The sequence below is a fragment of the Rhinatrema bivittatum genome, chromosome 4 (genome assembly GCF_901001135.1).
Source record: "Rhinatrema bivittatum chromosome 4, aRhiBiv1.1, whole genome shotgun sequence".
NCBI lineage: Eukaryota > Metazoa > Chordata > Amphibia > Gymnophiona > Rhinatrematidae > Rhinatrema > Rhinatrema bivittatum.
The window spans coordinates 383,719,775-383,743,358 of NC_042618.1; the positions used below are offsets into that span (position 1 = coordinate 383,719,775).

At 41.6% G+C, this 23,584-nt stretch overlaps 1 protein-coding gene across 1 annotated transcript in view; it reads left to right on the forward strand.

Moving 5' to 3' along the window:
- FLNB (filamin B) overlaps nucleotides 1-23,584 on the forward strand; it is a 248,494-nt gene that overhangs the window by 204,282 nt on the left and 20,628 nt on the right. The window contains 12 exon segments of the mRNA XM_029600955.1: nucleotides 1,377-1,448; nucleotides 3,575-3,677; nucleotides 5,618-5,758; nucleotides 7,172-7,300; nucleotides 7,562-7,735; nucleotides 8,047-8,205; nucleotides 8,730-8,933; nucleotides 16,460-16,612; nucleotides 18,170-18,292; nucleotides 20,548-20,814; nucleotides 21,628-21,765; nucleotides 21,850-21,965. Of these exon segments, the coding sequence (XP_029456815.1) occupies nucleotides 1,377-1,448; nucleotides 3,575-3,677; nucleotides 5,618-5,758; nucleotides 7,172-7,300; nucleotides 7,562-7,735; nucleotides 8,047-8,205; nucleotides 8,730-8,933; nucleotides 16,460-16,612; nucleotides 18,170-18,292; nucleotides 20,548-20,814; nucleotides 21,628-21,765; nucleotides 21,850-21,965 (1,779 nt within the window).

Genomic DNA, 23,584 nt, shown 5'->3' on the forward strand with positions numbered 1-23,584 from the left:
GCAACATGTGAGTGCAAAATAGCTTCTGTAGTTCAGCTTCATTTAAACATTACATCTGTCAGAGTATGTTAGTTTTATTGGAAGTTCTTTCACTACTAAGTGTCAGCTTGAACACATCTGGATTTCAACACCATCTGGATTCACTTTTTTATTCAGTTATGCATGCATAAATTTAATTTAACTTTGCAATTTGTAACTGTTCCACAGCTTTCTTATTCATTTGATAACATTTCTCTGATATGGTTCTATAACTGGCATGCTGCAGAAAGCCCATTACTAAGATCCACATTGCAGTTATCAATACCTGGCAATTCTGTATGCAGGCATTACTCTTTCCTTGGTGTACTAATACTCAAGCTCATTTCCCACCTACCCCCTTTTTAACATTATAAAATCTACAAACATGGGTCTTACTATTCCTGGGGGGGAATTCTTGAAGCTAGACAAGCCTTGAATTTGTTCATCACTTGTATGATTACTGTAAACATGTCCAGTTTGCTTGCAATTGTTGCTAATTGTCGTGTGCCAAACTACTTAAGTTCACAGCAGGTGGGTATTTGGCCAGCAGTTATACTGGTTCACCAGGCATGCTTCATGCAAACTGTACATAAACTAGCTATCTGGGACTAGGGAAGGTGTACAGCCAATGTTTGAAATCACGTAAATCTGAAGGAGTCTCTCCATTTACCACTAACCAGGCTACAGATGAAGGACCAATAAAAGTGCAAGAGCAGGTGGTTAATGCGAGCCCTCCTGGATTCCCACTTTTGGTATATAGGTCTTTATGCTTTTTACATCTTCACCCTTTGGAGTCTGTTGCAGAAGATGTGGCTGCTTTTTTGGGACTGCTTCTCTTTTCCTGGTCTTGCAATAACTAGCAGTAAAATCTTTTCTAGCATGTAGCAGATGGACTCAGGATCAATGGGTATAGTGTGCTCCAAAGATCTTATTTCTTTTCCCCAGCTGATCATTAATGTATGTGTGTGTTTAGTGGGAGAAAAATTTAAACATGATTGTTTATCAATAAAAATCAAACATTTTAGTCCTGGAGGTGCCAGACATTGGAATATTATAGTATGAAGTTCTTAAAAACCAATAAAATTTGTTTTTCAGAAATATACAGTAGCTGCCATGGGTCTGTACCATCCTGTATCAGGCTTTATAGGCCAACATTTGCAAGGGGTGAAGGGGGGGGAGGAGGATTTATTCACTCGTAGGTGACATTTTTGCTACTTTTTAAATCCCGATAGTAGTTATGGGTACAATAACTAGTTGTCATGACACAACTGCAAAGATCCCCATGGCATTCTGCTGTATAGCATTGGTTATCGTATGAGCTGCTTGTATTACAATAACCTTCGTTTGCCACTGACTAGGCCACAGATGAAGGACCAGTAAAGCTGCAGGAGCAGTCGGTTAGTGCTTGCCCTCCTGGATTCCAGCCATGGGTACACGTTTATTTACCTTTCTGTGTCTCTCATTTCATGGGTTTCATTGCAGCTTTCACATGGCTTCCTCTTGGAACTTGCTTTAACTTTACTTGATCTTTCTGTGATCATTGGTTAGCTGCCACTTTCCAGTTAATCCAGCTATATTCTGTTTTTAAAGGGATACTCTAATCTCGTCAAGTGTTTTTTTTTTTTGTTTTATTGGGGGGTGTTTGTGTTTAAAAGAGGTATTTTGTAGAATAAACTGCTGGAATACTTCACAACTCAAGGGGAATTTGTTCCTTCTGTAGCTGCTTTTGCCAGTTTCCTCTGCTTTTCCTTTATAGTCACCATTGCAAATGGCATTAAATTGCACACTTTCTGGCTTTTTTTTATACAAGCTCTCCGACGTACAAACTAGTGAGAAATTTCATTTATTCTATTTTCTCTCTAGGGGTAATCAGTGCTGCTTCATGTTTCAGTGGTGTAATGAGATGGGTTACTATTTCTGCTATCACCATTCTTACCATCCACCTTTTTTAAAGATTCACTTTTTTCCAGGCTGCAACCAACTAAAACTTTCTATTTCAGGTGGAGTCATTGTTGGGGGTTTTACACCATTAAACTTTTTGTCTTCCATCTTGTCATATTTGGCTGTCTCCTTGCAAGCAAGCTGGAATTTTCACAAGTAGATTTCTACAATATATAAACGATTAGCCATGCAGAAATGTTATCGGTCCTCTTAAACTAAATTCACTATATTGTCTTTTTCAAGCTTTAGTCTTGACTGTCACTCTGTAGCAACAAAGTCCTCAGGTTGCTTGCATCTCTTGTGGGTTCTGATTTGCTTCCATGCAAACTGGTTTGTACTTTTAGTGCATAGTAATGGCTCCTGAACATTAAACGGCAACATATAAAAATTGATGCTAGAGAAATATTTCTACTTGCAGACTGCCTTATTCCCCACAAAAGGAATCCAATGCAATTTATATCAACAAAACACTATAATAATCCCTAATGTAGACCTAGCACATCCTCACTAGTGGTAAGGCACTTTATAGAAGTAGGTAACACCCCCTTCCAATTCAGAGGTCTGCTAAGGTGCTACCTTAAACATTACTCATTTGCATGGTGGCCATAAACAAGTGCAAGCGACGTAGTCTAGTCTAATTTTGGAGTTCCCAAACCTATGGCACATGGGCAGGATCCAGCCTGCAGAGCTAGTTTTTGTAGTCCACCAAGCTTTCTTTTCTTGGCATGGCCAAGTCACCTGCAAAATTTAATTCAGAGGCAAAAAGGCTGGAAGTTGTCTTGGGCCAGATTGGCCACTGGTCAGGGAAGGTGGTGAGAAGAGGTGACTAGAAACACCCCCTAACCCACACCACCCTCTCCTCCCATTCCCTTTCCCCAGGACACAGGGACTCCCAGCAGGCCTCACATCCCACCCTGCCCCCCCCCCCCAAATTCAGCAGAGGGAGATTTCCCCCACCTCTTGATAGTTTGACCTTTTCCAAGGTTGCCCTTTAAGGTTTGGAAGAGAACCAGTGTCATCCCCCTTTCCCCACTGACTCTCCTTATGACCTTTGGGCAAGTCACTATCTCCCGTTATATCTTAGTACCAGTTTATAGAAATGATGAAATGACGGCAGAAGACCAAACTGCCCATCCAGTCTGCCCAGCAAGTTTTGCACTTTTTTCATACTTATTTGTTACTTTGTACCTGAATACTAGATGCTATAAGCTGCTTTGAGCATTAATTGTAAAGGCAAGCTAAAATAACAGTATTGTGGAACTGGGAAACTAAGCCCTGGAGATTCCTATGAGCAGTTTGCAGATAGGTAACCTGTTCCATCAGCAGACCACAGCTTGTGATCTTTGTCCATGCTCCCAAGAAATTTGCAGCTCCTTAAGTGTTCTGCAGAGGCACAAAAGTCAGTGCATGCCGGAGGCATCACTGTACAGGCGTTAATGCAGGAGGTGCATAAAATCTGTTTCCAGTTTCTTAAAACTGAAAAAGGTACACTTTTTTCATAATGGGTCTCCCCCAAAAAACCCCAAAATTCTTTATGCAATCTACTTGTAAAGTTCCCAGCTCCAGCCTGTATCCTGATATTTGCTATCCTTTGACAGCTTGTTTTGTTCTTCAGGTCACAGAGTCTGCTTATGCTCCGGTCAGTGCTATGAATGGCATGGGGTACAGGCCCTTAAATTTGGTCATTCCCTTCTCAGTAAGGTCAGGAGAAATAACAGGTAAGCTCTGCATTTGTAGTTGAGCATACTGCGTTTCAGGTTTTTTAAACTGCAGTTCTTCCATAATGTGGTATTTCAAATATAGATGTTGCCTTTTTTGTGGTCAGAAGGTATGGACTTAGTGAGGTCTACTCATCTTGGGAGGAAGCTTATCCTTCAGAAAAGGATAAAGTACTTGCTTTGGCATCTTCCTTTTTTTGAAATTCCCATGCAAGCCCCTGCTTAATTTGACAAGGGAATAAAATATACCTTCTTTGACCATTCCCATTTATCTTAGAGAAACCTCTTGGAAAATATTTTCCTAGTATTTAATATCATGGAGTTAGGTTTTGAGGTTAGTTGGAATGATATAGCTTGTAACTTTAAAATTTTTATTGAATTTTTCAAATATACAAGTAGCTGTGTACCCTAAATATCCTTGTATGAATAAACATTTTGTCTGAGCCCTATTCTTCAAGGTGAAACTCTCTCAACCAAAAACATAAACCTGAACAGTAACATAATAAAATAAAATAAATGGAATGGTTTCTGCTCCTCTTCTACAGCTTAATCACTGTCCTTTCTCAGTATCTCCCACATGTCTTGTCTTCAGTTTTATGTCCCCTCTTCACGTTCTCCCAGAACTTTCCCACAAACTATTGATTATTTTCAGCTCACAAGTTATTCTCCATGGACTGGTTAACCAATCTGTCAGACAAGGTGATTTTTCCATCATGCTACTATAAGCAGATGAGAGGGGGTTTTCTCTTAAGGCTTCCATAACATGTCTTAACAGTATTCTGGTTTCTTTTTGTGATCTTTTTTCTTTAAATATCCTATTCTTGCCCTTTATTGTGGACTAGTTGGTCATATTTTCTTTAGTTACTCATATTCCCATAACTAGTATAACAAATACTATCTTTTAGGCTTATCTTTTTGTTTTTCCCCAAAAATCCCATAGAGGCCACAAGGCCCAGCTAGTCTGCACATCTTTCTTATTGCAGTAAGGCAGTTTATCTCCAGTTTTGCTTTTGTTTCCCCACTGTGAAGGATCTGGGTTTATCCTATGCTTTCTGGAACACAATATTATTTGTCCCATCTCCATTGGGAGACTCATACAGTGGTAACTTGTAGGAAAGCAGTAACACATTCAACAGAGCAGGACAACCTGTGGAAGCCAACATTTTCCCAATACTAGTGGGGGGGGGGGGGGGAGTCTATTGTGCACCACTGAAAGCAGAGCGCGGGCCAGTTGTCACCTGGCTTCGTGATAGCCAACATCTTTTGTGATTATAGTGAACTGTACTAGTGCTGTTAATCTAAATTATTTCCAGTGCATTCTGATTTTACTCATAGGCTTGACACTAATCTGTACTGATTTATAATGCTAAATGTCAATTGTAAATGAAAGCAGTCCAGGTCTTCTACATAACTTTCTACTTAAATGATAGAATTGGAAATGTGGGCATTGTTGTGTACATGTAAAAGTATTTACTGAATTGGTAGCTGTCCCTCTTATCTAAAACAATTGCTAGTTTTTGGCGACTCCCATTTTTACTTTTCTCAGCTTGTGTGTGCTGCTAATGGTTCTGGCATAGAGTAATCAAGTAGTTAAGATTCCAGCCCCATGAATGAAGTGATTGATTGTGCTGGTTTCTCATCCATCTCCTGAGGTAGTTTGGGCCAGTTAATGAATGTTCTGAACCTTGTGTGCATGTTAAAATCTGATCTGAATGGTGTGTTTGATATGACTTTGTGCCAATAAAGATTTATAAAAAAAGATTGAATGTTATGTGCTTTTTTTTATTTTTAAAGCAATAAAGAAATGTAGATCAGGTTTGTGACTGACCAGCATAAATCATTCTACCCTGGTGGCTGGCTTTTTCTAAGTGAGTTGACATTCTTGATTCCTGAGGTGGAAAGTCAATGAGGCTTTTTTGGGTGTACTTTGTGTTGCCTAGGTGAAGTTCATATGCCTTCGGGAAAGACTGCTCCTGCTGACATTGTGGATAATAAAGACGGCACGGTATCAGTTCACTATGCCCCCACAGAAACTGGGCTTCATGAGATGCACATTAAATACAATGGCAGTCATATCCCAGGTGAGTACTGCTTCATAAATGCTTTGACTACAGGAGCTTTGCATTTTTCAAACTCCATTTAAAAGCACTATCTTTGGCATAGTGATTCTTAACTTAACGTTTTTCCTCTGTGCCATTTTTGTTATGACATCTGCATGTGACCAACTTTATTTAGTCTCCTTGACAGATTTATTTCAGATCCTGTGCTCAAATATTTTGTAAGAGGGCATTCACTAAACTTTCTTTTTTTGTAGCTTGTAGTATACTTTTATGGGGCATTAATTTTAAGGGGTTTACATACCTTGATGCTGGACTTCACCTGCCACTTTGGCCTCTAGTTCATCAGGTTTTCTGGCACTTCTTACATAGTACTGATACCCTTTGAGATTAAGAAAGATTAACATTTAGCTTGTGAAGAATCACTGAGTTTGACTTTCCTTTTTCTTCTAGCATGCAGTCTTCTAGATAACTTGACACATCAACCCTTGTGACTATTTGGACTTGGTGTAGAATTGTGATCTCTGGAAGCTTTTGGGTGGTGTGGGGTGACCTTTTCTCCCTTCTGTTGCCCTCCTATCTTTGACACCTGTTGAATAGCATGCCTTAGATGGCTGTAGAAACTTGCTGGCCTGAAGTATTGGAAGAATGCGCACACTGTAGTGCTTGGCCAAGAAAAGCAACCATAACTACATAGGGCAGATTCTTTTGCTCTATAGATCTAAGCACACCCATCTCCATGAAACATCCAGGCTTGACTGAATCTGAATCTACATCCCTTGTGCCACAGTGGACAACCTCATTAGAAGTCTTGACTGTTTAGTAATCAATTTGTTCGCAGCCCTAGCCTTGCTTGCAGAAGTGTTGAAGGTCTCTTGCTACTATGCAAGGTAGTCGAGAGATCAGTCTAAGTGTTTTCATGTGAGCTTACTCATGTTTTCAGCTTATAACTCAGTTCTGCCTAGGTAAAATCACTAATCTTTTCCTTGTTTTCCTAGATTTGTTGCTGCTTTATTTTAGATGGTATATGGAGGCATATGCTTACTAATGTCAATCTTCTGTAGTATTTTGAGTCTTTCCTGCCAATTACCTCTAGCTTAATTCTGTGTGAATCTAGTGAAAATTTACTCTTTTTGAGCTCTTCATCTGAAATATTAAACTCTCTGCTTTTGATTACAAAGGAGGCTGGTAGGATGTCTGTATGTTACTATTTATGTAATGTCAAACCATGAATTTTACTACATTTAAGCTCCAGAGAATATGTATAATGGTGCTGGGGGAAACTATGCTAAGTCTGTTTGCACATGGTTTAAATCCAGTTGAAATAGGAGGATTCTTTTCTGTTATGTACTGCAGATTTTAAAGATTTGTGTTCTGTTTGTAGAATATTAAGTACAATAATTTTAACTTTGCTTTAACTTGTAAATTGTGCTATAGAGAGCCCACTCCAGTTCTATGTGAATTATCCAAACATTGGCAATGTGTCTGCATATGGACCGGGTCTCATTTATGGTGTAGCAAACAAGCCAGCAAACTTTACCATAGTCACTGAAGATGCAGGAGAAGGTATGTGAATTTCCACATTTATCAGTTGCACTCTGGGATAAGAGAAAAGATGTTTGATTTGGGTAGAGCTTTCAATGCATGATTTTTAAGTAAATTTTGAAATGTTGAAGGTTATCTGGGACAGGTGAAGCTTGTTAGACTTTTTTTTCCTGCAGAGTAGTGATCCACTGGACAGCCAAATTTGTACATGATTGGGGGGGGAAGAGGGGTTAATGGGATACAATCTGAAAAGGAAATTTGAAATATTTTGTTTTCTTAAAGGTGGACTGGATTTGGCTATTGAGGGACCATCAAAGGCAGAAATCAGTTGCATTGACAATAAGGATGGCACTTGCAGTGTTACCTACCTGCCAATGCTGCCAGGCGATTATAACATACTTGTAAAATACAATGAGCTCCACATTCCCGGCAGCCCATTCATTGCCAAAATCACAGGTAGAGTACTGATATACTAACAAACCAATTTCCGTACTTCTATAGGCAATCATATTTTATGGTTGCAGACTGAGGGAGATTTTTTCTAGAAGATCTCAATAGGTTTTCTGTTAATCAATAAAATCTAAAACTCTTGGCTAGTACTGTTGTGTTGGACAATTTTCATGACTCCGAAATAGTATTTGAGAATCTTATTGGATAGCAATTTCTAGGGCATGAATGTGATCTCACAATTATGCAATGTCTATTGAATTTTGCTATAACATGATTGGACTCCTTAATGAAAGTGTGAAATCAAATGGCTTCTGCAGATGACAGCAGGAGACGGTCCCAAGTTAAGCTTGGCTCTGCTGCGGACTTCTTACTGGATATCAGTGAAACAGATCTCAGCCTCCTGACTGCTAGCATTAAAGCCCCATCTGGCCATGATGAGCCTTGTCTTCTGAAAAGATTACCAAGCAACCATGTTGGTAAGTAGTCTGTACAGCTCTGGGAGAGGTCAGATTAAATTTGTGGTACCCTTCCATATCAATAGGAAACCACATAGCGGGACTAAAAATGAGCTACAAACTGCTGAGATGTTGAGACTAGGGCTTGTGGATAAATCATTTTCAGTTGGGGTGTAACTTCTGCTCTATGCAACTCAAAACAAAATTTCTCTAAAGCCCCTTACTCTGAAGTTCATTTAGCTGTTACGAACAGCTAAATTCTGTCATTTGGGCCCATATAGCCCTGAGGGTGACTGGTGCAAGACTAATTGAACAGATCATCGAGCTTTGGACTGCACAGAAGTGCATTTCTCAATAGCATGTGGCTAACTTGTCATAATGTTCATGTACCTAAGCCACCTTAAGCTTGTCTGGTGTGGTTTAAACTTTGTTGCACAGAAGAGCTGGATAATGTGTTAAGGATGTGGGAGCTACAACTGCAGAATTTTGAAGACTTGCCATGGTACTTTGAATATTTCCTGAAATCTGGCTGGGTTATTTTGCAGGTATTTCCTTTATCCCCCGGGAAGTTGGCGAGCATGTGGTGAGCATTAAGAAAAATGGCCGTCATGTACCCAACAGCCCTGTAACAATAATGGTGGTGCAGTCGGAAATTGGAGATGCTGCTCGTGTGAGGGTTTCAGGTTCTGGCTTGACAGAAGGTCGCACATTTGAGATGTCAGATTTCATTGTCGACACACGAGATGCAGGTTAGTATATATTATAGCACAAATACAATGTGATTGCGGGTTCCTTATAGCAAAACATCCAATTTCTCTGAAGTAGACTATAAGTACTATCTTTTGAACTGTTGGCAGTCTCAGTAAACTGGCTGTCTGTCCTGATGGGTGACTAGCTTATTTCCCTTTTCCAGCAATCTGAAAGATGGTCAGTACCAGCCAGGATCAGAGGACTTTAATCTTTGAATTAACATTTCAGAAGTCAACAGATTCACACACCGAAACTGCAATGCTTATTAAGCCTTTACTTCTGAAATTCCTCAAGTAATTCCCCAGCAATGGTTCTCTGGCTAAGAAGTCAAGTCAGGATCTCATTGATCCTATTGCATTTGAATGTTATAGCTGGCATCTCGCACATAACTGTGAACTCCAATCTCATCCTATATAAGAGTTTTGGGGGTTTTTTAAATTTTTATTTGGATTTTTCTTTTTATACATAAACATTGTAAACAGGGTGAGAATGAAAAAAAACAACTTGGCACTATTACACATTTGGGTATACAGACATTAACACAAGGTTACAAAGGTATGTTGCCCATTAAGCAGAACATCATTGACATCCTACATTCTCTGTATTAGTGAGATGGTCATTGGACAACAATTGTACCCTCTTGGGTTTGATAGGAAACTCACAGCTATATAGGAGTTTTAATGGTTCTGCCAAATGTGGCTGCTCTCAAGGGACTAAGGGGATTTGCAGTAGTGTATTAAAGTATTTTTACTCTTTTTATGACCTGGAAAAATTCAGAATGGTGGTAGAAACAACCACAATTAAGTCATTGTTTATGCTAACTTCAGTCAAATCATTAATTTTACACACCACTTAGACTGCTTTCCTGCACTTCAAAGCAGATTACATTAAGAGTTTACAATCTAAGATCTAGATTTATCATTTCCTAAAGTGTAGCCAGATGGACTCAAGACCAGTAGGAGACTGACTCAGGTTTCAAAGCTGACATCACCCTAGATACACCCTTGCAGTGTCCTCAGCCTTTCTGTATTGCTCAGTCTCCAGCCTATGAAGACATGCTTTCCCTATAGGATCGCTGTACCTTTTAGAAGAAGGAATTCTACTTTTAAATTGAAGAAAAGATTGATCCCCTGCTCTCCTGCAGTGATACCTAAAGGTCCCTTCCCCAGTTGAGAATTTGAGGTGATTTCTGAGATCCCTCAGCCTTGTGTTGGTCCAGTAGCTGGTTCCCAGTATGGACTTTGCTGCTCAAGCAGCTGAAAGGCAGCAGGTGCAGGAAGCCCTCTTCCCCTGCAGCCGAAGACAGTCTCTATACTCAGCTGGTAAGCGCTAAGCCCAGGTAAGTTTAAAAAAAAAACAAAACCTTCAGAGAAGAGGGATTTCGGTAAGACTTCATCCGGTCTCCTTGCTTGGTGCACCATACTTACGTCTTTCCCGAACCCCTTGGGGCATAGGGAAGCAGGCTTATGAGCAGGTTGCGTGGTCCCCCTGGTGGGCTAGTCCCAGCTTTAAGCTTGGCACACCACATGGTAGGCCATGGCGGTGCTATTTTGCATGCCTCTTTGTGCCTCATTACCTGCCATAAGACAGTACGCACAGTGTCAGCTCTGCGCACATGCACGCATAAGCACCTTGCTCTCTGCACTGCTTGTCATATTAGGGCTTCTCAGTCTGACGTGGATTCCAACTTGTCAGCATTGTGAGGAAGACCAAGGGGCTTTGACCTCCCCAGATCTTGCTGAGCCCGGCTCCTCCCATTCAGATGAATCTGCAGCCTTAACTGGAAGTGTTTGAGCTGAGTAACCCCATGGCTGGGTCTTCCATGGGGAGGAAAACTTGGATGGGCCCACCCGTTCCCCCTGGGCTAGGCATTGGCCCAGCAGCCTTTTTCTTTAGAATTTTTCCAAGGATTATAGGCCTTTGTACAGGCAGTATACTTCCTCGCTTGTCCCTGTCCAGACGGAACCCCAGCTGGCCCCCCCTCTCCCATTCCTGTTGGCAGACCTAGAGGCATGCCCTGCCTGATCAAGGGTATCCCTAATGGGGACCTTGTTGGCGTAGATGAAGAGCAAGATCCCTTGGATGAAAAATTCCCCAGGGATTAGAACCATATCGAATCATGTTACAATTCTTTCATAGAGATGAATTGCTGGCCTTGGTTTCCCAGACCCTGAAAATGCTGGGAGTTCCTGCAATGGAATCTAGGACAAAACCAAAGAAGCCCATTCTGATTTCCTTGCGCAAAGCCTTTTGCTACTTTCCAGTATTGGAAACCATCCAGGAGTTGATTGATCTGGAATAGGATGCCCCAGAAGCAAGTTTAAAGGGGGCCAGGTGTTAAAAGCTCTACACCCGCTGGATCCAGCAGTGAGAGAATGTTTCCCTAAAGCAGATGCACTGGTCTGCACTGTCTAAGTGAACAACTATACCAGTGGAGGGAAGAGCAGCCTTAAAGGATGAGCATGGTAGACTGAGTCTATCCTTAAGCCTTTGCAGTAGCAATGACCTTACAGATTGCTTCTTGTGCCATGGTAGCTTGTTCATGCCTAATTCTTTCTCAGGAGGTGAATGACTCGGGTGAACCCCAGTGTGGCTGTAGAACCCACCGCCACCTTTTTAGTGGGCTTGAATTTAGTTTGTACTTCAGCCAGAGCAGTGGCCTCAGTGGTAGTGGCCAGATAGCTATGGCTGCAGAATTGGTCAGCTGACACAACCTCCAAGGTCAACCTTACAAAGATGCCCTTTAAAGGTTCACTCCTATTCAGAAATAAACTGGAAAAACTGGCCAGTAAATGGGGTGAATCTCTAGTCCCCCGGCTAGCAGAAGATAAGAGGAAGCAGTTGGAGCACCCCTTGCCAATGAGGGGCCAGTCCAGGGACTCAATGCTTCTGCCCCTACAGAAACTCGACATTTCAGAAGTCTCAACCCTTTGGAAAAACTGTCCTTTCATAGTGGATAGCCCAAGAAAGGGGCAGGATCAGGTTCAGGATAGTCCCGAACCTCCCAATAACATTTTACCGACCCAACTTCAGGATGAGGAGATAGGGTTTTGACTGTCTTTTACCAAAGGTGGGTTGAGATCACTTCAGACAAGTGAGTACTGGAAGTCATACGAGAAGGAAGTGTGCTGGAATTTCACAGCACTCCTTGGGACGTATTCACGATATCTCCTTGCTACTCCCAGCACAAACAGGCAGTAGAGATTACTCTTAAGGCTCCTCAGGTTGAGGGCTGAAATTCCCAGTACCTATGCCCCAGGAAAACATGGGGCATTATTCCATCTATTTCATTGTACCCAAGAAGGAAGGTTCCCTTCACCCCATCCTGGACCTAGTGTCAGCCATCACCTATGAGTCATTTCCACATTGAAACCTTACACTCTGTGATCATGGCCATACAACTGGGAGTTCCTATCAGCAGCCTACCTACGTATTCTAGTCTGTCAAGAACACAAATGCTACCTATGCTTTGCCGTACTGGAATGTAGTCATCAGTTCCGGGCATTGCCCTTTGGCCTAGCCACTGCCCCAAAAACATTTTCCAAGATTATGGTGGTCATGGCAGCAGCTTTGAGAAGAGAAGGAATCCTGGTACACCCGTACTTGGACTGATCCGGGCCAAGTCTGTGGAAAGAAGTCTCCGGGAGACCACCTTGCTTCAGGAACTCAGTTGGATAGTAATTCTGGACAAAAGCAGTCTCAAGCCTTCCCAGAGTATCTGGGAGTCCGGTTCAACACCAGGCAGGGCAAGGTCTTCCTGCCGCTCGCATGGATATGGAAGTTAATGTCCCAGGTGCATCAGTTGAATGCAATATGCACGATAGTGGAGCTAGCTCCAAGTTCTGTTTGGCAGCAACCTTGGAAGTAGTGCTGTGGACGAAAGCACATGTGTGCTCTCCAACACTTGCTGCTGTCACATTGGAACCCGCAGTCTTAAGACTATTTGATTAGTCTCCACTTACCCATGGGAGTCTGCTTTCATCTCAAGTGGTTGCAGGAGGCTCATCTGAGCAGAGGGGGGGGTGTCCCTGTCCTTCCCAAACTGGCTGGTTTTCCCAATGGATGCAAGTCTCCAGGGCTGGGGAGCTCATGTCAGGAACTCATGGCCCAGGGACATTGGACGGAGGAAAAGGCCCTCTAAAACATCAATCACCTGGAAGCCCAGGCAGCGAGGCTGGCATGCTTGCAGTTCAGCCATAGACTCCAAGCAGTCCACATAATGTTGCACAAAGCAATGACGGTAGCCTACATCAACCGCCAGGGAGGAACCAAGAGCCAGCAGGTGTCTCAGGAGATGGATCTCCTTATAGAATGGGCAGGAATACATCTACAGACTCTCACTCACATCGCAGGAAAAGAATGTCACAGACTTTCTGGAGAGCAGGGAGAGTCTGGACCCAGGAGAGTGGGTATTGTTGGCTGAAGCCTTTCAACTGATAGATTACTGGGGCCTCCCATCCACCTGCTGGCCACATCTCACAATGCGAAGGTTCCCAGATTCTTCAGTCGCAGAAGATATTCATGGTCCCTGGGGATGGATGCTTTCATTCAGACCTGGCCAGAAAGGCTGCTATATGCCTTCCCTCCATGGTCCCTGCTGGGCAGGGTCATTCGCAGAATCGAGCTCCACAGGGGATTAGTCCTACTAGTAGCTCCAGATCGACCCAGGCATCCATGGTATCAGACATGTGGAGACAACTCCCCCTCCCCCGAGCATCTCACCGTCCTTCACGAGGATCAGATTCTTTTCTCTTACAGTCTGGCCCTTGAGGGCTCTGCAGCAATAATTGCCACCTTACTCCATGTTTGAAGTTCTCTACATCCCTAACATATGTGCGGGTCTGGAGAGTATTTGAGGCCTAGTGTGAGGAATATGGTGTCCCCCTCAAGTGGTGAAAATCCCATTTAATCTGGAATTTTGGCAGGATGGCTTGAATAAGTTTGACCCTTAACTCCTTGAAGGTGCAAGATGTCCTGTTTCAGTGGCGAGGTGAACGGAACTTCATCAGCTCATCCAGACGTGGCCGTTTTTCTGAAAAGGGTGAAGCACCTTCAGCCCCTGTGGTGGCTGGTTCACTTGTGGAATCTTAATCTAGTATTGGAATTTTTGGCAAGGCCTTCCTTTCAGCCACTGTGCAGTCTCTTCCTGCATTAACCCTAAAAACTGTGTTCCTAGTGGCTATATACTCGGCATGTCGCATCTGAACTACAGACCTTGTTGGGAACCATTCCTCCGGATGACGCCTCCAGAAACGTTACAACTTTGTACTGTTCCATCCTTGTCCAAGGTAATCTTGGATTTCATTTGAATCAGTCCATTTTGTTACCATCCCTAGATAAGCACAAGGACGCAGAAGAATACCGCTGCCTAAGTCATTTGAATGTCAGACTTTTGATGTGGTATCTGAAAGTTTCGGTACTGGTCCAAAAGACCGACTGCCTATTTGTCCTTCATGGTGGAAGGAAGCAGGGCGAGCCAGCTTTGTGGGCTACCATAATTCACTGGATTAAGGTGGTAGCCAATGGAGCCTATGTGGAGGCAGGAAAGCCATTACCTTCTCAAGTAACAGCTTTCCACTAGGGCTCAGGCGATCTCATGGGCAGAAACTAGACTGTGGTCTCCCATCTGAGCGGCGATGTGGTCCTCATTGAACACTTTCTCAAAGTTCTAGCACCTGGACGTTCAGGTCCAAAAGGATGCAGTCTCTGCAAAGGCAATTTTAACTGGACTGCAGGCAGCCTCCCGCCCTGATCGGGAGTAGCTTTTGTACATCCAATTGGTCCTGAGTCCATCTGACTAGATGCTAGGAAATGGAGAAATTACCTGAATTTCATTTTCCTTAATGTAGACAGATGCCCATGGTGCCAAGGATTATTCTGTGGAATGAATATCTACTCCAAGATATTATGGGTGAGTTGTCATCCAGTCCCTAGATCAAGGCATCTATAAACTTGCTGGGGTTTACTGTTTGGATTAAAAACTTGATTAAAAGCTGATAACATAACTACTCAGTTTTTTGACATATCCACAGTCTCTTTTGAAGAGAATACTTGAAGGGCTGAGGTCACTGCAGGGGTGTATCTAGGGTGACGACAGCTTTGAAACCTGACCAGTCTCCATCTGCTGGCAGAGGCGCAAAGCTCACTGGTCCTGAGTCAGTCTCCATTTTGCTATAATTATAGCAAAATTGCCTGCAGGGGGGAAAAGGGTGGGGGCAATAGTGAGCAAGTGGACGCATTGGAGCAGTGTTTTCACCCGCCGTGGTTGCGGCCGCACTGCACACTATCAGCCCCGTAGCACCAGTGAAATAGCTGTAGCTATTTCTGGTGCTAATGTGGGTGATATGCAATATATTGCATATCACCAGATTTAGGGGCCTGTAGCACCTGCAGTGCTACAGGCCCCTAAATCTCCTAAACCCTGTCAAACTCCTCCCCTTTCCCTAATTTGAAATTTCCAAATCGTGATGCAGTAGTTATCCAATGAGTTAGGGGCGGTTAATCGCCCTAACGCACATGATGGACCATCACGACTTGAAAAATGACCGTATAAGTTTGTACCTTGGGCAACACAGGGTAAAGTGACTTGCCCAAGGTCACAGGAGCGACATTGGGATTTGAATCCTGATTTCCCTGACTTGTAGCTTGCTGCTCTTACCACTAGGATTGCTACTCCACTCCTGTGGACTGTTTAGATGTTTCCCCCTAGCTCCAGCCTCAGGGAGCTTACACTTGCTCTAGAATACTGTAGGCTTACCTGCTTATCAAGTTGTGGTAGGACTGGGGCTGTCAGATATTTTGATCAAAATATGAGTAGTCATTTTTTTTTTCTCTCCTGCTGTCCTCTTTATTTCCTTAAAAGGCAAAGTAGGGCCAGAAGAGCAAACAACTTAAAATTTCAGAAATTGCATTTTATTTCCTTCTAGTCCCTAACTTTCCTCAGTACCATTAGCCTGAAGGCAGTGAACAATGCATAAGCAAAATCCATTCAAATCCATTATACAAAGCTTGTACAGTGATTAAAAACATAACCTATATTATGCCAGTCTTAGCTGCTTTAATTCCTAGCTTTCAAGTAACCGCTTATAAACTAAAACCTGTCCTTGGGTTTCATTCAATTACCTATGCCCCCATACATCCTGTGTCCCTAGTAAATGAATAAGTTATTTAACCAAACCCAGCATGAATGTAAATATACCTTACAGTGAGGAAGCCCAGCTTGGCTAATTGTGTGCACCTAGTTAAAATCATGCACAGAGCAAAGCTTGCCAGTAACAACTTTAAGGCAGATGTATTTTAACTAACCCTTTCTATCTTTTAGGCTTTGCCAGGGACTCTTATTTTTTTCTTACTTTTCTTTCATTCTGCTATACTGTCCCCTGTGGTTTTCTAGTCTTCCTTAAAATTATGCTCCTCACCCAAGGCACAATTGAACAAAAAGTCAAGATCTCAAAATACAGCAAAGCCACTGTCCTGACGAAATCAGGTTTCCTGTGTTTATTTACATCAGTTGCTTCTATTCCAGGTTATGGTGGGCTATCATTGGCAGTTGAAGGGCCTAGTAAAGTAGATATCCAAACAGAAGACCTGGACGATGGCACCTGCAGGGTCTCATATTGTCCAACAGAACCTGGTGTTTACATTGTTTCTATTAAGTTTGCAGATGAGCATGTTCCAGGTAAAGCAGAACTTTTTTTAATGTACTTCTAATAGTTTGGCTTTAAGACAAATCAACATAGCAAAATATAAATCCAGTAATGCAAATACTCGAGTAACCATGTTTCTTATACATTGCCGAATAGTGGGGGTTTTTTTGGGTTTTTTTTTTTTTTTACACAAACTACTAGCATGGGCTGGAGACTTTCTGAGGTAACTGCCTGAGTCATTGGCATTTACGGGTGTGCATGCTCACATTTCATTTGGGTTTTTTGGCCTTTCCATTTCATATTTTGAAATGCCATGCAATATCTGCAAAGGAAGAAACTCAATGTCTGGGGAGGGTCTAGTAGTGTAGCTCATAACAAACATAAGGAATATCATTGGTATCTTTCACACAAATGCACAGCCCTGTTTTAGAGAACTAAAATGCTCCCAACCCTGGGCAGAATTAAGACATCTAAAGCCAGATTCAAGAGGCAGCTCAGTTGCTGTACACTGCCATGTGGATGGCTCTGAAATTTAACTTCAGCTCAGGGATGATGCCGCAGAGGCAATGTTCAGGCCCCTGAAGAGGTAGCTGGTCAGTGTACAGTGGAGACACCTAGAGGCCAAGCTTAAAGTCCATGATTGTAGGATTCCAGAAGGAACTGAGGACAGTTACTGCAACGATTGTACTAAAGATGGGAAGGAGAAAAAATTCCTAGCTGCAAATGAAAGCCACTTCCCAGCTCGGCTTCTGATTTGAGTTAGAAGCCCAAAGAAGCAGGGGAGCTACCAGGTTAGATGCATATGAGATTAAAATCTAACCACAAGCAAGAGTCATGACCCCCTTGTCATACTCTTACTTTTGATAATAGGAAGGAAGAGTACATCCCCTGCCTCTCAGGGCCACCTATCTGTATAGTAAACTCTGCTTCCTCAATACAGTTTAAACATGCTCCAAATGACTGAAAACCAACCAACTGTAACATGCATACTTTAACACTAGAATTGTTTCCAGAATGACAATATGGTGCCTCTGGCCTTTGCAACTTATTGGTTTTGCTAGATTAGGCAGCAGTATCCTCCATGCCATTGGGAATTGGAAACACATTTTAAGTCAGTATAAGCCTTAAGATGACTGGCTGCCTCATTACAACCTGCATCTTCTGAGTTACCTAGACCATTATGCTATACAACAAATGGGGGTAAAATGGGTCCCTGCCCTAGAATTTTCAGTCTCAGTGGGAGATTGACTTGCCTCCAGGTCATGATGAATGTCAAGCAGGTTTGAACTGTTCTCTTGACCTCAGTCCATTGCTTAAATTCTTAAGCCATGCCCTGGTCCCCTCATAGCATCCTTTTTCTGGCACTTGCAAAAATCTTGTGTTCCACTGTTTAAATCTGGTATCGCTGTTTTTAGCTCTTATGAGCTGCTTTAAATATTAGTCTTATTCAATAGTTGCATATTTAAATGTGGAGGGGGAAGGAGAGTAATCCAAGCCTTAATTTTGCCTTTCTTGGCCCCCCTGTGAAGTCTCTTCATGCCTGCTCATGGACATAAGCTTAAGTTCACTCAGGGCTTTCTGCTATTTAGGTAGTCCATACACTGCTAAAGTGAGTGGTGAAGGAAGAGTAAAGGAGAGTATTACACGGGCAAGAGGGGCACCATCTGTTTCAACAGTAGGAGGTATCTGCGACCTCAACCTAAAAATTCCAGGTAAGTGCTTTTGTTTCCCCCTTCCTGCAGGAGCATGAGCTGACATTAGTCTATTGTCCTTAGCTGGTGGCATGGCAAGTTAAGACTCCCTGACAAGATCTACAGCTTAGAAGTACAGTTTTTGTAGTCATGTGTGCACTTGGACCACTTTTTCTTTTCAAGGCATACTGCATGCATTAGTATATTCAGGTCACTTGCTGTACCTTTGACTTGTGTTTTAAAAGGTCTCGTCCTTAATGCAATATTACCTGTATTACCAACAGTGTCCAGAATGGGTTACAGTGCAACATTCACAAGCTACCAATAACTGTTACATAAAACGCAAAGTGGATCCCTGTTAACATACTGACCCTTCTTTGCAATCTGTTCCACCCTTAATTTTTCTTGTGGAAACAGATGTCTCTAAGCCCTGTCCAAGCTGCATCAAGTCAACTGATAGAATTTTCCAAATCCATGGCATGTCACAGTGCAAAAGAATGATTGGCTTGGGCCCTAGCAGGTCTTGAGTGAGCGCAATGACTGGAATCTCCTGAATTATCCTCAACAGGCCTAGCTGTGCCATGTCCAGTGTTGCCTAACCCGTCGCATTCTTTGTTACATATGCTGTATTGTCACATGGCAGGGAATGAAATTCATGAGAACGCTAGCTTTTTCTTTTCTAGATTTAACATTATGTAAAAACTATAAATGGAAACTCAAGAGTCTTATAGGTATAAAGATGTACATATGCAGGCAAACTTGTAGAAATAAACTGTTTACATGAAACTGAAGATTAAAAAATATCAAATGCAGGACTTTCATATCTGCACTCCATATCTCACCTCAAGAAGCTTGTGTACTCTGGCAGGACCACAGATTCCTAGATATTAGCAAATGTTACTGAACAGAAACTTACATTTCTACAGTTGTGTTGCACTTTTATCAGTGTTAATCTTACTGGGATTTCCAAACACTAGAATGACTTGCCTTGTACTATTTTTCTTTTTCTGTATCATCTTACTTGTTCCAAATGACTGTCTCAGGAGAAGCTTTCCTGCTCCTTGTCACCCTAATTACACACTACCATGTGCTGAGTGGAAGGGCTTGTTGTAGACCATCTCACTGCCAAGCACTTGTGGGTGAATCAGTTGGTGTCTAGAGCCAAGCTCTCATCTATCCATGGCCTTTGGGATTCAAAGAAACACGAGCTGTTGGGTGCAGGGTCTGTAGGGACAGAGGGTGCATTTTTTATATAACAGTGGGAATGTGGAATCCAAGCTTGGCACAGTGTGCTCATGACAAAGTATCCTGCATGTGGTGTGTGGAGAAATATATCCTTCATCTAAGCAGAATTATTTGGTTTAACCAGTTTATAGAGTAGAGCATATTGTAACATTTTAAAATCAAACATTTTGGTTTACCTTAGGATTTGTGCTCTGAAACTCATGCTTTAAAGCATCAAGAAAAAAAAAAGGCAGCTGATTTCTGTAATGAGCAGATTGACATTTTTGTAAGGCACTTTTTCATTTGCAAGGGTAAAATTGCATGCTTTGCGTACAACTGTTAAAGTGGAAATGTTGAGCTGCTGAAATCAAGACACCTTACTCTATATTCTCTCACCCACAATCTCCCCCCATCACTACCACCTAATCGGACTACTTTTCTGGGTCCTGGAATCCACTCAGCACACTAACTTTGACTTGATAGATTAAATTTTGGTATCAAGGAATTGAAAAACTAAAAAACTAGTTAACAGTAACTTCTCAACTTAAATTCTAATTTGAATCACTCTTCACAACTACCTTTTTACTACTGCACCACAGGAGGAATGTTACTTCATCACCATTTAATATTTTTGAATTTTGCAAAATCTTACTGACTTAGATAGCAGTAAACATGCATGTGATAGCTATTGCTTGGCATACCCTTTTTTTTGTATAAGATTTTCCAATGTTTAAAATCCAGCCAGAGAAGGAAACTCTCTTCAAAATGGAATTTGTGCATGTATGAAGCATTCATCTGAAACATTTTAATTTGCACTACTTAATCTTCTACTTGGCCCTCTGCAGCCATGATTCCTGAATACATCCTTTCTAATATACAGGCATTTTGTTTCTTGAACATGTGGTATTATTGCCCAACTACCTTATGGCTTGCTCTCTTTTCTAGAAAGGGCAGTGTGGGGTCTTTTATTCCTGAAGTTTGAAAGTTTGTTTTTATACTGCTTTAACTTAAGATGCACACCAGCCTTAGCTCATACTCTCTTGTATGTTCAGGAATTGACTGTCGGGACATAGCAGCGCAGGTTACCAGCCCTTCTGGAATAACACATGATGCAGAAGTTCTCGATCTTGGTGGAAACACATACAGTGTTCGTTTTGTACCGCATGAGATGGGGGTCCACATAGTCACTGTGAAATACAGAGGACAGCATGTGCCAGGCAGCCCTTTCCAATTTACTGTTGGACCTTTGGGTGAAGGAGGAGCTGAAAAGGTGCGAGCTGGAGGCCCAGGGCTGGAGAGAGCAGAGGCAGGCATTCCAGGTAAATATTTGGCAATGACCTACACTTTATATATATATATAAAAAAAAGTTGCAGGCCTTTAGAGCGTCTGTTTCTGCAAGAATGAAAACATGGTGTGACATGCATACAAAGTGGTTTAAATACAGAGGGAAAATATTGTTTTATGGCAGCTTTTGTAGCCTTTGTGTTTGAGACTTAAACAAGACCATTAAGGGTCTGCATTTTTGGGAGGAAAAGGGATTTTGGAAGGATCCTCCTACTTTTGGGCTCACTAGGGCTACAGAAATATTTCCAGCTTCCAATATTCACACTCCCATTGCTTCCCACTTTTTTCCCAAACCTCCCTTAGGTACCAACTTTGGCATTTTTTCCACACAAACTAAAAACATAAGATTTGCCGTACTAGATCAGACCAGAGGTCCATCACGCCCAGTATACGGTTTCCAACAAGTACTCAAGTTCCAAAAATTCAGCTGGTCCCAAAATCAGGCTCACGTTGACACATTAAATTTGTGTAAACTTAATTTTCTGTAGAATTCACATGCTCTAACTTCTACTCAAGTTTAGTAATTTTTCTAAACAAGCACTATTATAGTGCACTTTTCTTGCACTAAACTTCCTGTATTTTTCAGCATAAGTCAGAACCCCCATGTCCCTCTAGATTCTCATCTTGGCCACCAGTTTTCCCATCTTCCTTCTGTGCTTCCATTTAAGTAAGTAGCAGTAATGCCCCTTAACCCTTCAGACTGTGCTGTAGCATGCTGGCAATGACTGTGTAGGTAACTGAAGTACACTGAAGGCATTGCATTAATGGAGCTGCTTATGATTAACAGCTGAATTCAACATATGGACACGAGAAGCTGGTGCTGGAGGACTTTCTATTTCAGTAGAAGGTCCGAGTAAAGCAGAAATTACTTTTGAAGATCGCAAGGATGGATCCTGTGGGGTGTCCTACATTGCACAAGAACCCGGTTTGTAAAAGTAGACACTTTTTAGTTGAATGAAATAAAGCGTAATATTTAGCCACTATCTTACTTTTTTTCCCTTTTTTGTAGGTGATTATGAGGTGTCAATCAAGTTTAATGATGAGAATATTCCAGACAGTCCCTACACTGTTCCAGTGATTGCTTCTTCAGATGATGCACGCAGACTTACTGTCACTAGTCTTCAGGTGAGACATAAGGAAACATCTGCGCTTTACCACTCGACTGATTGGGACCTTGTTCTGACACTTCGATAGTTATGGCAAAAAATTTTAATTTGGTTCATGAGTTTGCAGACTTAACTGCAGGTGTAACTAGGTCCTGAAATGAGATTAAGATCTCTGCTCCTCTCATTTGGAAAGTAAACTTTGCAGCAAATGGGAATCTGTAGTATTTGCAATAGTGCATAGTAAATTTGGCTTAATTCATCCTTAAGCCATTGACACTGAAACGAACTTAATTTCAAAAACACTTTTTACTGTTCTGTATCTGACAAAACCTTATTGAAGTGAGCATACATGCTTATGACACAAATGTCTATGCTGAGAAATACCAAGCTTTGTTACTAAAGAACTGAATTTCGCCACTGGACCTTCCTCATTTTATTAATATTTTTCCATTTTCTGTCCACTCCTCTTCCCTCCTTTTAGTCTAATTTTTTTTGTCAGTTTTTATTGAAAGAAGGAAGCACAATAACATGTGCCACAATAACAGGCCACAAACAATAGAAATGTGTACACAGAAACCATCAAACAGTTGATTTCTAAACTGCTTAGAGACTGTCAAGCAAACGAGGGTGAACAACCTTTTCCAAACTTTCTACCGGTTTGGAAAGTTTATCCTTATTCAGAGATGAAATAGTTATAAATATGTATAAAAACCTTCAAAATACAATATGGTCTGATGTAAAACGTTCCTGTGTACTGTAACAAAGTTGTAAATTGCATCACCCAGAGTTGAATTTTCTGCCCCAAAAGTTAAATTGCCCATTAATTTTTAGCCCTTTAAAAGGAGACTCCAGCTGCCCCCCCTCCCCAACCACAGACACACAACTGGACATGGACTTAGCAGTCATTGTGGTGGTACTGATGGTTTTCTTGTGTTTCATTTAATGACTTTTGATAAGTGTCTAAGTTTAATCAGTTAAAAACTAGAGGGAGATAAGATAGCAAATTGTATGTGTCATTTCATTCCAGACTTGATTCATCCTCCTGTACTTTATGTATCTTCCCATGATTCATTCTAATCCTGTCTTGTGTACTGCCTTTTAATCTTAATTTCAAAGTCATTCTTGGCTAGATTTATCTCCCTCTTCAGTATTTAGCTGAGCAAGTTGAAAGGTAATGTAACATTTTTACCTTTTTTCAAAATTTGATAAAGTTCAAATCCATCAGTGCATCCATGTTGCCAAATCCATAATACAATGGTGGTGAAGACAATTTTTCACAACTGTGGCAATTCAGTGTCACTGCAGTCATTTAGAATGTTACATTGCATCTGTCATTTGTGAACAAATTACACACAATACCACCCAGACACATATTCTTGCAACACTAACACAGAGAAAGTCTCACCTATATACAAACTCTTCCTCCACAAATGCGTTTATAGGTGGCGCATCAGAACCCAAAGACCCACTGAAAGTCTTCTATAGAGATAGTTGTGTTAAAAAAAAAAAAAAAAAAAAAAGGCTTTGAGTATATTCCTCACAGAATTTTCATTCAGACCATTTTGCAACCAAGCTCTCCAAATGCATGAGCTACAACACTTTACACTTTCACTTTACACTTGTCAAAGATGTAAAGTA